General features: G+C 42.4%; 1 protein-coding gene across 1 annotated transcript in view; it reads right to left on the bottom strand.

Annotated features, from left to right (window-relative positions):
• Positions 1-1251: 1251 nt before the first annotated feature.
• MINDY4B (MINDY family member 4B) overlaps positions 1252-13384 on the bottom strand; it is a 40738-nt gene continuing 28605 nt past the window's right edge. The window contains exons 11-12 of the mRNA XM_068969126.1: positions 3178-3358; positions 1252-1394 (exon numbers count right to left, since the gene is read on the bottom strand). Of these exons, the coding sequence (XP_068825227.1) occupies positions 1252-1394; positions 3178-3358 (324 nt within the window). The remainder of the gene's footprint in view (positions 1395-3177; positions 3359-13384) is intronic.

Genomic DNA, 13384 nt, shown 5'->3' with positions numbered 1-13384 from the left:
AAACATTGTTCTTGGGGCCAAAAGAAAATGCATTTAGCAAATTAATTTGGAAATGGGCGCAGAAAAGTTGTTCTTTGCAAACTAAAGTTTGGCTTGTGAATAAGAAACCCTACATCTGTGAGTCAGTAGACCAGTGGGGTGGGTAGGAGAAAGGTCTAAATGGTTCCCATGGGCTTCTTTTAGAAAGAATATATATCTTGCTCTGTGTATTTCTTCAGAAAAAGTATAGGCATTCAACAGAACAGGGAAAGATCAAGCTCTAAAAAGAAATGGTTTCCCTTTGAACACTGACAGAAGAAGAGATTTTACTTTTGTATATAACTTTATTTTGGTTAGGAATCAGGCTTCTCAGTGTATGTTTGTCCATCTGTATATTTATATCCAGGGGCTTCCCAGACGATTCAGTGTAAAGACTCCACCTGCCAATGCAGGAGACGTGGGTTTGATCCTTGGGTCAGGAAGATTCTCTGGAGAAGGAAATGGCAACCCAGTCCAGTATTCTTGCCTGGAAAATCCATGGATTAGAGGAGCCTGGCCGCCTACAGTCCATGGGGTCGCAAAGAGTTGGACCTGACTGAGCACACACCCATTATTTACATTCAACTTATAAAGAAATTAAGCAAACATAGCACTGATGGAAAGAAAGTCTCCTGTGTGCTCACAGGATGGTTTGCACCCACAGCCAACTACAATAGCCAGCCTACCAGGAATAGCCCCCGCTTCAAGCCCATTTACTATTTTAATGACAAGAACTTGCTAATGTGGGCACTTTGAAATGTAACCTTGGAAAGGAATGCTCTTCATACCAGGAAATCTTTGAGAAGGCTTGAGTTCTTGCCATAACTAAAAATCCAATGATTTATTACTGATGACTTCATCCCCAGATGAAAGCTAGCCCCCTCCTTCCGTAATCCCCAGGGAGAATCACACTGAGGAGAGAGGAATTTGGAAATAACTTGGAGGAAAGAGACTTCAGTTTTTCTTTTGAATAAAAATGAGGAACCAGTCTATATGAGCATAAAGGATACACCTTCCAGACCCTGAAGTAAGGGTTCTGTGTGTCTCCAACAATACCAATAGCAACTGCAGAGAGTTCATAGCGACAAAAGAAAAAACATACTGCTTATGGGGGTGTTTTGGGTGGGGCTTCTGAATAAGGAACATAAGCTTAAAATGGCCTTCCCCAAGTTAGGCTTTTGTGTCCCCATAGTGCTGATGCTTCAGACTTCATTGTACATCTTGGCTTCCTCTTTAGAAAAAGGGAACAGATCCATTCCAGTTGATGGTGGCATCTCTCCACTTGGTTCTGATCACCATCTCCAGTGGGGAAAACTGTCTTCCTGGTCTGTGTTCATCTTCGTGTTGGACACTTTCCCAGTGATGGGAGTGAGTGTCTGAGAAGGAATAGTCAACATTTAGACCCCAGCCTATGTATACCATTTCAGAAGCAGCCAGGAAGGAAGGAAAATAGGATGAGTGGGCAGGAGTTGGGCTCAGCAAGCTGTGTTCCTAGAAGTGAGTGAGCTGATGGGGATTCCAGTAGATGGTGTGTAGATATGCCCCATACAAGACGTGTCCATGATAGTCTGGGTTGTTGTAGATTTTGAAAACTCAGTATTGATGTCATGTAATGGTGTGGTCCCGCCCCGTGATGGAACACATAGAGATAGGTGTATCAATAAATCACCAAATGTTGTCAGGGAAAAATAAGGAAAGAGAGACCTTCTCAATGCTAAGAGTACATTTGCATTTTGGGGTGAAGTGCAAGTATTCTCGTGAGTAGATCTAGAACTGAGTTCAAGGCCCAAGTTTGTCGCAAATGACCTTTGGAAAGGTACTTAGTATCTCTCAACCTCATCCATTAGAAATCATTTTTTGGCCACTTCAGTTTCCTCTGTGTAAAATAAGTATCATAGTGTCTACTTTAGATGACTCTTAGGAGGATTTAATGGAATAATGTATGTAAGGCTTTCAACACAGTGCCTGGAACACAATGCTTGCTGTGTGTGTGAGCTAATAAAAAAAAAAAAAAAAAAAAATCCCAGTGCTTTCCTCAAAGAAGAGAGTAAAGTAGAAGCGATAATAGTAGAAAAGTAGAAACAATAATGTATCTTAAGGAATGTATTGGCAATGTTCCACTAAATGAAATGGGTGTGTATATATATAATATACATTTTTCTGGGGTCATATATACATATATACACACACACGCACGTGCCTGTGCATATATATATATATGTATGTATGTATGTATTGGGTTTGTCTGGTGGCTCAGATGGTAAAGAATCCACCTGCAATGAGGGAGACCTGGATTTGATCCCTGGGTTGGGAAGATCCCATGAAGGAGGGCATGGCAACTCACTCCAGTATTCTTGCCTGGAGAATCCCATGGACAGAGGAGCCTGGCAGACTACAGTCTATGAGGTCGCAAAGAATTGGGCGTGACTAAGCGACTAAGCACATGTATGTGTATACAAATACACACAAATATAAATTTCTCATAATTAAAGAAAAAGAGGAGCTACACGGACAAAACAGTCACTAAAATACTCTTCTAAATGCAGTCGTAATAATGAAAAGTTGGCTAAAGGCAGACCTGTGATACTAAATGCAAAGAGTCAGACACCAAATCAGCAAGGCTCCATGCATGGTGCCTTGGTAGCATATACGGGCTCCTGGTTTCATCATGTTTATTCCCTTGTCCAAAAGGCTAGTGTTTAAAGACATCTTACGGTTAATCTTTTTTCTCATGGTTTTTGGTTTTTTTTTAAACATGGTGGGAATTGAAATGAAATGGCTTGTATGATCACACTAGAACCTCTGCCAAGACTGTACCTTCTTGCCTTCCTAGTGTCTGGCACATGCCTGGTGCTTAGTAGGCCTCAAAAATGCTTTTTGAACTGATCTGAATGCAAATGTACTCTCAGCTTAGTTGCTGTGTTCTGGGATGATCAGTCATCTGATACTCTATCTTGGGATTAGAATTCATCAGTTGGAACCCCAAGGTTACAATGCTTAGGTTAGACCCATGACGTTGAAGCCTAGGTTTCATTTTAGAGATCAAGCCTCCACATCCTCCTGCAGAGCTAGCCCAAGCATCCACAGAGCTGTAAACCAGCACAGCCTCGGCTCTCTGAGCACATTAAGCTTGAGAGCACTAGGGTCTGGAGCGCTCACCTATGGTAAGGTGCGCAGGCTTTTTCTGTGCGGGCTGGCCACTGTAGAAATACAGATCAAAGAGGTGCTCCACTTTCCAGTCTGATAAAAGCTGCCTGTTTGTGCTAAACAGGACACTGTAATTTCCGTTGATGTTGCACAGCCAGACAGGTAACTTGGGAGTCTTCAGCATGCTGCCCACCTGCAAGAGGAGAAAGGAACGCAGATGAACATTAGATTTGGCGGCCTACGAGAAAACACATGTCACCAAGATCAAAAAGCAGCTTGGGGACTTCTCTGGTGTCCAGTGGTTAAGACTTTGCCTTCCAATACAGGGAGTGTGGGTTTGATCCCTGGTAAGGGGGAGCTAAGATCCCACATGCCTCATAGCCAAAACACAAAAACACAAAAACCAGAAGTAGTATTGTGACAAATTCAATAAAGCCTTAAAAAAAATTTTTTTAAAAGCAGCTCAGAGACTTGGCATTGCGCTTGTAGCTGGGCAGGGTACTGTGCATGCAGGCAGATTTCAAACAAAGGCTTTCTCATGAATGAATTTGCATTTATGAATGGTGTGGTGGTGATGCTCCAGTTTTTCTCTTCATGGATTTTATTTTAAAACATTTTGAGGGTGGGTTTATGGAGCTGGTGGAACCATCTCAGTTTGGTTTGTTAGTGAGATGGAGAATAAATAGACTGAAATAGAAGTGTGGAATGGAATATGAGAACTTGAACTGGTCTTTTTGTTGACTAGTGTACTTATTTCTGTTCCCAAGATAGGACAGTATTTCATTCAGCAGGTGGTCATTCTGGCAGCACTAACCATTTAGATCATAGATAGGAAAAAGAGCCTAGAATATGGAAAGAGAGGATATTTTGAATACAGAAAAAAGCTTCTGGGAGATGAGTGGAACGCACACAAACACGCTCACAGATATACACATATCTGCATGTTAACATGTAGATCAACTGTGAAGATGTACTTAGAGCTGAGTGTACTAGTTCAATATTACGTATAATATTAAGTTCCTTATTTTTAAAAATTATTTGTTTTTGGTTGTGCTGGATTTTTGTTGCTCCGTGGGCTTTTCTCTAGTTGCGGCAGGTGGGGGCTTCTCTCTAGTTGTGGTGTATGCACTTCTCTTTGCAGCGGCTTCTCATGGAGCACAGGCTCTCAGGGACATGAGCTTCAGTAGTTGCAGCCCCTAGACTCTAGAGCACAGGCTCAATAGTGGTGGTGCATGGACTTAGTTGTTCTGTGGCATGTGGGATCTTTCTAGATCAAGGGTCAAACCTGTATCTCCTGCATAGGCAGGTGGATTCTTTCCACTGAGTCACCAGGGAAGCCTAAGTTCAGTGTTTTAATCTGCTTGTTTTCTGGTTTTTCCAGGCAACTGTCAATTCAGCCTTGAATTCTCAGGCCAGTGAATTAGATTCACCAAAGCACCACTCTGGGAGGCTCACTTGTAAAGGATCCTGCATACTCCAGTAACCCCTGACGTTGGTTGTTGCTATTCAGTCACTAAGTTATGTACAATTCTTTGTGACCCCATGGACTGCAGCATGCCAGACTTCCCTGTCCTTCTCTATCTCCCAGTTTGCTCAAACTCATGTCCATTGAATCAGTGATACTACCTAAACATATCATGCTCTGTCGCCAGCTTCTCCTCTTGCCCGCCATCTTTCCCAGCATCAGGGTCTTTTCCAATGAGTCAGCTCTTTGCATGGCCAAAGTATTGAAGCTTCAGGATCAGTTCTTCCAGTGAATATTCAGGGTTGATTTCCTTTGGGATTGACTGGTTTGATTTCTTTGCAGTCCAAACACATGAGGGAATCAGGGTTATAGTGTTTTGCTTGATGATATCTCCCATTTTGTTTAAAGAGGCAGGGAAGCACATATTTTTTTTAATGCCATTGAAACTCATTAATGTTTTTTAGAAAACACTTAAAAAAAACACACACACACATAAAGAGATTAACGTGAGCTACATGGAAACCCCCATCATTCCCCACGATGTCAGGGAGAGCTCTGGACCCTCAGCTGTGGCATATCTTCCCATAACAAAAGAATTCTATTCTGTTTCTTTTCTTCTCGGTCCTCAGAGTTGTACTGTGTGTTCAGGAACAAAGTCTGTTGCGTGGAAAATCCAGCTTTGAAAAAATGACTGCGAGTTTTGTCAACCCAAGTAATAAAGGCTAGTAACTTGACATTTTGATTTCTCAATCATTCTATTCAAATCCCTTCCTTCTTCTAGAGTTGAAATTCTTCAGTTGTGGGTGAGTGGGTGAATCAGAGGTGCTTTTGTCTTTAAACTTTACTCTTTAGCTACTGGAGAAAAATTATACTACTGTGTTTAAAAGAAATGACCTCAGTTTTAGTTTATAGTTGAAAAAAGGGGTGTAAGCCCAGCACCCCAGTCTGGACACACTGATAGTGGGCATGCTCATCTGCTCACATCAACACCAGCCCTCCCTGGACTGAGTATAACATGAGTATAATACACCAAACTTGGGGCAAGTCTCCCACTGGCTACATTGGAAATAAAACACAGAGGATGTGCCATTGAAGCAACCCCATGTATTTACATCCCAGAATCCACCCCCCAAGTTCCAAAGAACTTCATCACCATTCATTAGTTATAAAATAAGCTCTTTCTTAGGCCTTCTTGCGATAGTACTAAGGTTATGTATAATCAAAATATGATTCACAGGACTTGGAATTATTAAGTTTGAAAATATGGATAAGCTAATTAGGAAACTGAGGGCTGTTTGTAATAAAATGCCACTCCATTTTAACTGCAGATGCATATTCTGGCTGATTTTAAATCAGCGAAAGTTCCTGTAAGTGATGTGTGGGTGGATGTAATTGACTGTAGACATACATGATATTGTTTCACAAAATCTTTGTGACATTGGCAAAATTCAGCTGGAGCTCAGATTCATACTCTGTAAGGTGTGGCCACTGCACTGTTGTGATTTTATGCAACAGTGCAACAGTTTTCTCTCCTGAACTCAAAGCTACTCATGATCTTACTAAAGTAGGAGGAAAACAAAGGAGTCATAAATATAACAATCTCCAGCATTCAGAGTGACCATTTGGAGACCCTACACTGAGCAGGCAGAGTCCCACTTGCCCTGAGAGATTCTGGTCAAGAGAAATATGTCTGTCACAGCACTTTGGGTTTTAACTCCAAGAAGTGAGCCTCAGGTTACAGCATAGAACATGCTTGGTTTAAACGGAGTCCTGCAGAACCAAAACTGAGCACCTCCCAACTGAACCCAATCAAATATCAAAGCCCTTTCCTCAATGCACCATGGAATCTGTTTGACTGGCATCTTCAGTTAAGAATTTGTATTGCTTTGGGATAGACACAATTTATCAGCTAACCTCCCCACGAAAGAGAATTCTAAGTATGTTTTACTGGTGAGATGTCATCAATGCAGAATTTGTGCGTGTTGCCTCAAGTTGCCATGGTAAAAAGGAAATTAAATTGTGATAGAGTGGTGCTATAAATAAAACACCTTTCTCCTTAAATTCACTTATTGTGTAATAAGCCCAGTCAGTTCAGCCTTCCATGCGGCAATCAAACCTTTCATAGCAGGTGTCATTGAAGGTAAAGTTACAAAGATAGGAAGAAGGGACAAATTTTAAGCACCAGAGAGTGAGGATCCATCTGTCCATGTGGTGGCTTAAGTGGTAAAGAATCCGCCTGCCAATGCAGGAGACCTGATTCGATCCTTGAGTCAGGGAAGATTCCCCTAGAGGAGGAAACGGCAGACTACTCCAGTATCTTGCCTGGAAAATCCCATACACACAGGAACCTGGTGAGCTACAATCCACGGGGTCGCAAACGAGTAGGACAGGACAGTGACTGAGCGCAGGCGCAGGCCGGCTCCAGAACAATGGCTCCGGGAATGCGCCTCTGCGTAAGGAGCTTGGTGGTGAAGTCTCAGGACCCCCATCCGGTGATCTGATTGGGAGAAAGGTGTGGAAATGTTGTGCTTTCTTCACCGATTCCTGGTGACGATTCACACGCGTGGCTCTTCACAGTCTGGCTCTCATCTCTGCCACCCGGAACACGAGTTGATGTAGCTTCTCTTAGCCAGTTTGCAGGGCTGTTGTCGTGTTTTCCAGGCGCTACCCCAGCGACTCAGGGGTAGAGAACAGTGGGTGGAGCTTCATCTGGTACTTTCAGTGTTGGATTTCTTCCTGTCAGTCTCTTTAAAGGGAAAAATGTAAAGAGGGAAGAAGGTAGAACTCAGAGGTGATGCGCTCTGCCAGGGCTGTCGGGGGAACAATTCCAGCAAGACCTAAATGGCTTCCGTTCCTTCTAAAAATCAGAGTTGATTTTTCTTCTCGGTGGCAGGTGCAAAGATAATGTGAACCTCCTAAGGTTTTCCAGATGGTGTTAGACTCAAACTACTTTATGTTCTCACTTAGGTATTGGAACTGCACACTCAAACCTGTATCTTCAAATAGAAAAGTGATGGGAGGCTTCAAAATAGTGCCTCTTCTTGCAGGGAGCTGGCTGTGTGCTGCACAAACTGTCAGTCTGGTGGGTTCTGGGGGGCTTGCATGTCATCTAATGAGAGCTCCTTTTTTGTTGTTTTTTTTTCAATCTCACCTACTGGGCTGTGACATTGGGACCGAAAGACGTGCGTTTTTGCAATCTCTGCAATTTTATCACCGAGTTAGAAGAGATTCACTTAGGGAAGACAGATGCAGTGGCGGATGAGGGGGTTTCATGGCGACAGCAGGTTCTGCCAAGCAGCACATTGATTTTCTTTTGAACTCAGAAAACTTCTTATACTAGGTTTCTCTTACCAGTGCTTACATATCTTCCGATTTAGAATGCCCACCCGAGGCTGCTGATGCTTCTGCTAAGTCACTTCAGTTGTGTCCAACTCTGTGCAACCCGATAGACGGCAGCCCACCAGGCTCCCCCATCCCTGGGATTCTCCAGGCAAGAACATTGGAGTGGGTTGCCATTTCCTTCTCCAATGCATGAAAGTGAAAAGTCAAAGTGAAGTCGCTCAATCGTGTCCGACTCTTAGCGACCCCATGGACTGCAGCTTACCAGGCTCCTTCATCTGTGGGATTTTCCAGGCAAGAGTGCTGGCGTGGGGTGCCACTGCCTTCTCCGGCCTACCCGAGGCAGGAGTCCCTAAATACCCAAAAAATGCTTATGTGCGAGCTAAGTCGCTTCAGTCATATCCGACTCTTTCTGACCATGTGGACTTTAGCCCACCATGCTCCTGTGTCCATGGGATTCTCCAGACAAGAATACTGGAGTGGGTTGCCATGCCTTTCTTCAGAGGATCTTCCTGACCCAGGGATTGAACCTGCATCTCTTATGTCTCCTGTATTAGCAGGCAGGTTCTTACCACTTAGCTCCAATACCTATATGCATTTGGCGTATCCTTGTTCAGAGTCACCATGCCTCAGAGCAGAAAGGGCAGGGAGTAACTGTGAAGTCCTCAATCCAATGATGCTTAAAGCACTGCCCTCGAACCACATCTGGTTCTTTTTTGAGCCAACAGCTGTGCTGCAAGAAGCTTTATGATAGAAGGTTATGAAATATTAGGTATCTGTATGCACTACCATCAGATAAGTCTTCTGGTTAGCGCATCTCTGAGCACCACTGAGCTTGTTCTCCTAGCGCATAGTGACAGACACAGTCTGCCAAACCACAGGTGAAGGGTGACAGATACTTGAAAGGGTGTGTGCCACCAGTACCCGCAGTTCACAATCAACTCAGACTCACCACTGCTTTAACCTAGTAGTCAGTGGATAAAGTTTTAGATATTGAGTACAACCATCATGCATTCTAAGACCGAGCCATGATTTTGCCACTATCTAACCATGTGTACTCCAGCGTCAGAGGATCTGTAATTTATTGTTCAGTCACTTAGTCGTGACTGCAGCATGCCAGACTTCCCTGTCCTTCACTATCTCCCAGAGTTTTCTCAGACTCATGTCCATTAAGTCAATGATGCCATCCAACCATCTCATCCTCTGTTGCCCCCTTCTTCTCCTGTCCCTGGTCTTTACTTTGGCCACCTGATGCAGAGAGCTGACTCATTGGAAAAGACCCTGATGCTGAGGAGATTGAGGGCAGGATCTGTAATAGATCTTATATACAAACATACATGTTTATGTCAGCACATTGATTACAGAAGCACCTCTGAAAGATATCCTACCCAGAACAAACGTTTTGTATTTATCAGAAACAAGTAGAGATGATCATGACAGGCAGTGGGCCGAAAGTGCCTTGGAACATATATAGATCTGGGCTCAGAATCCTGGCCCTGACACCTCCTTAGTTGGTGGCCTTCTTACACCTTTCTCAGTCTGGGATTTCTCATCTCTGAAACAAACAGCTGCTTGGTGCTCTGTGATGACCTAGAGGGGTTGGATGTGGGGAGGGGAGGAAAGGTCAAGGGGGAGGGGATATATGTACACATATGGCTGTTTCACTTCATTGTACAACGCTGTAAAGCAGCTATACTCCCAATAAAAAGAAAAAAAATGAATGATCACGCAACAGCCCCTGTACTTGAACTAACACCGATTGTAACTCTGAGTAGAAATGAGGTTTAAATGAAAGAAGATATTATTACCAATGACTTGGAGAGAGCCCAGCACACAGTATGTGCTCTGCACAAGTGGCTGTTAGACTATAATGACTAAATGAGCTTTAAAAGATACCGTCTTCAGGACTGATTGAGCTTTAAAAAATACTTTAATTGCCAGCTTTGGGAGTGATGGGAAAATATAAAATTCTTATAGATATAAAATCATTATATATAAAAATTATTTTGATAATATTTGGTGAGTTATAGATTGCTTTTTTCCCAGAATATAATGAGCTGCCTTAGAAAGAATAAAAAAGCACCTTCAGGTTAAATAAACTTTATATGTACATATGTAGATGCCTAACAAAGTCATATATCTCAGCAGTTCAAGTAAAACTACCTGCCAGCCTATATTTGCTCTTTAATACATTTGTTCTGAAACCAAACTTCAAGTGCACGTCAGCGACAACATAATAAACATCCTCTGGGTTTCAAGCCATTAGTGTACAATTTCAGGCAATTTTCACTGAGGGCAGGATTCATAGGCATCTCCCTGGGGAGAGAACACTGACTCTAAGAAGGAAAGATGAAAAGCCACATTAGTCACTTCTTGAAAAGATGGAAGCTTTGTAGATGTGATTTTTATGTAGATTTTAAAGCTAACCCAGCATCTCACCATCCTTTGCCCTACTTCCAGTTTGTGAGCAGGCATTTGGATGGTGGTCCTGAGGTTGGCTACATTTTGCCCTCTTCCCAGCAAGAAAGCTTTTGCTTTTTTTTTTTTAAAACCTTAGACCTTGGCTTCTTGACAGAATTTAAGGTCCCAGCAAACATCCATTTTATTACTGGAAGATATTTTAGGCTCTGCAGGTAATTTTCTTTAGAACATGACTTAGCAGCACTGTTGGTCAGAGCTAACTTGTATTGAAAGATATGTGATCCAGGGAAAATGGTGGCACTGGACTGCTATGAATTCTTGATTCTCTGAAGCTCTCTTTTTCTCTCAATCTCACTTTCTTTGGGGCTGTGATGCATAGCCTTTGATATAGTCCCTTTTCTCAGAGCAGCTTAGTCACTGTTTAGCAAATGCCTGTTTAATTTTAAGGTTTGAAACTTGCCCCTGACACCTTGGTAAAAAGGAATGGAAAGCTGTCAACATTTCTCATACTTGAAGGAAATATCAGTATTGAAAGAAGATACCCTTTGTTGTAATTTCACTTGAAATGATAGTTTTCTAATTCTGTATACCATGGATTTAATCAGTTAAGTCTAATGAGATTCTCCCCACACACCTTTTTTAGAGCAGTGGTTCAGTTGGGACAGTTTTGTCCAATGGGGAACATTTGGCAATATCTGGAGACATTTTTGGTTGTCACATGGGGTGGGGCAGTACTACTGGGATTTAGTGGGTAAAAGCCAGGATGCTGTTGAATATCCCATAATGCACAAGCCAGCCCCCACCACAAAGAATTATCCATTCCAAAATATTAGTGTGTAGTGCTGAGGTTAAGCAGCCTTTCTCTAGAACAGAGATTTCTAACTCTGGATGCACCTGAGGGGTTAAAAAACCTTGATTACCAGACAGTCTCCAGGCCAGATAAACCAGAGTCATTGGTTAGGACCAGCTGTACAATTTGTGGGGTCTAGTAAAAAATGAAAAACTGGAGGCCTCTGTTCAAAAAATGTTAAGAATTTTAAGGCAGTGACAGCAGAGCCTTAAGTATGGGGCTGTGTGTTCACACAGGTCCTACACACATATAGCTGACACTGTTCTGGAGGATGACCTGAGCACCAATAATTTTAGATGCTCCCTAAGAGTAACAGACATCTCACCAAAGACAATAGACAGATGGCAAATAAGAATATGCTTATTTTCAGGGCAATGCAAATAAGCAAACAATGTGATACCTATTAGAGTGGCTGAAATCCAGAACACTGACAACACTAAATGCTGGCAAGCATGCAGAACAACAGGAACCCTCATCCACTGCTGGTGGGAATGTCAAATGGTACAGCCACCTTGGAAGGCAGTTTGGCAGCTTCTTATAAAACTAAACATACTCTTACCATGTGATCCAGCAATTGCACCCCGCCTTGATATTTACCCAAAGGAGCTGAAAACTTATGTCCACACAGAAACCTGCTCATGGATGTTTATAGCAACATTATTCACGATTGCCAAAATGGGAAGCAACCAAGGTACTTTTATAAGTTAATGGCTAAATCAACCATGATATATCAGTGGAATAATATTTGTTTATAGAAATATTATTCACAATATTCCAATGGAATATTATCCAGTGCTGTAAAGAGATGAGGTATCAAGCTATGAAAATATATGGAAAAATATAAAGGCATATTATTAATATTAAGTGAAAGAAGCCAATCCAAAAAGGCTACATGCTATGATTCCAACTATGTATTAATAACACTTTGGAAAAGGCAGAACTACGGAGACGGTAAAAAGACCCATCATTGAGGGAGATGGAGGGTTGACTTGGCAGAGCACAGAGGGTTTTTAGGGCAGTGAAACTACTCTGTATGATGCTATAATGATGAATATATGTCATTATACATTTGTCCAAACCCACAGAGTGTAAACACCAAGAGTGAACCATAGCATAAACTATGACCTTAGTTCATGTCAGTGTGGGTTCATCAACTGTAACAAATGTACCACTCGGGTGGAGGATAATGTGGAAGCCATGCGTGTGTAAGGACAGGGAATATGTGAAAACCTCTGTGCTTTCCACACAATTTTGCTATAAACCTAAAACTGCTTTCATCTCAGTTCAGTCACTCAGTCGTGTCCAACTCTTTGCGACCCCATGGACTGCAGCACGCCAGGCCTCCCTGTCCATCACCAACTCCTGGAGTTCACTCAAACTCATGCCCATTGAGTCGGTGATGTCATCCAACCATCTCATCCCCTGTCGTCCCCTTCAATCAGGTGTCTCCTCCTACCTTCAGTCTTTCCCAGCATCAAGGTCTTTTCAAATGAGTCAGCTCTTCCCATCAGGTGGCCAAAGTATTGGAGCTTCAGCTTCACCATCAGTCCTTCCAATGAATATTCAGGACTGATTTACTTTAGGATGGACTGGTTGGATCTCCTTGCAGTTTAAGGGACTCTCAAGAGTCTTCTCCAACAACTGCTTTAACTGACCTAAAACTGGTTACCTATTTATTTAATATGTGTTAGAAAGAAATAGTGTATCAAGTCCATTGCTTATGTTACTGCTATAGAAAATGTATATATGTATGTGAAAGTCGCTCAGTCATGTCCCACTCTTTGCAGCCCCATGGATTCCAGGCTAGAATACTGGAGTGGGTAGCCTTTCCCTTCTCCAGGATCTTTCCACCCCAGGAATCGAACCCAGGTCTCCCTCATTGTAGGAAGATTCTTTACCAGCTGAGCTACCAGGGAAGCCCACTATAGCAAAGGTTAGATTCAAATTTCAAAAGTGAGTTCATTTAAAGGAAAATATTAAGCAAATAACAACAGAGGTGGTGTGAAGATATGACAGAGCTTGTGAATTACCTACTCAGATAACAGAACTATGAGAAACACTGTTTTAAATCTTTGTCGTTTGTAGTGAGGATATGGTGAAATAATATTGTGAAAGAACTTTATAATAATTTGTACCTCACTCCT

The sequence above is a fragment of the Capricornis sumatraensis genome, chromosome 1 (genome assembly GCF_032405125.1).
Source record: "Capricornis sumatraensis isolate serow.1 chromosome 1, serow.2, whole genome shotgun sequence".
Lineage (NCBI taxonomy): Eukaryota > Metazoa > Chordata > Mammalia > Artiodactyla > Bovidae > Capricornis > Capricornis sumatraensis.
This window is presented reverse-complemented; position numbering and strand designations above follow the sequence as displayed.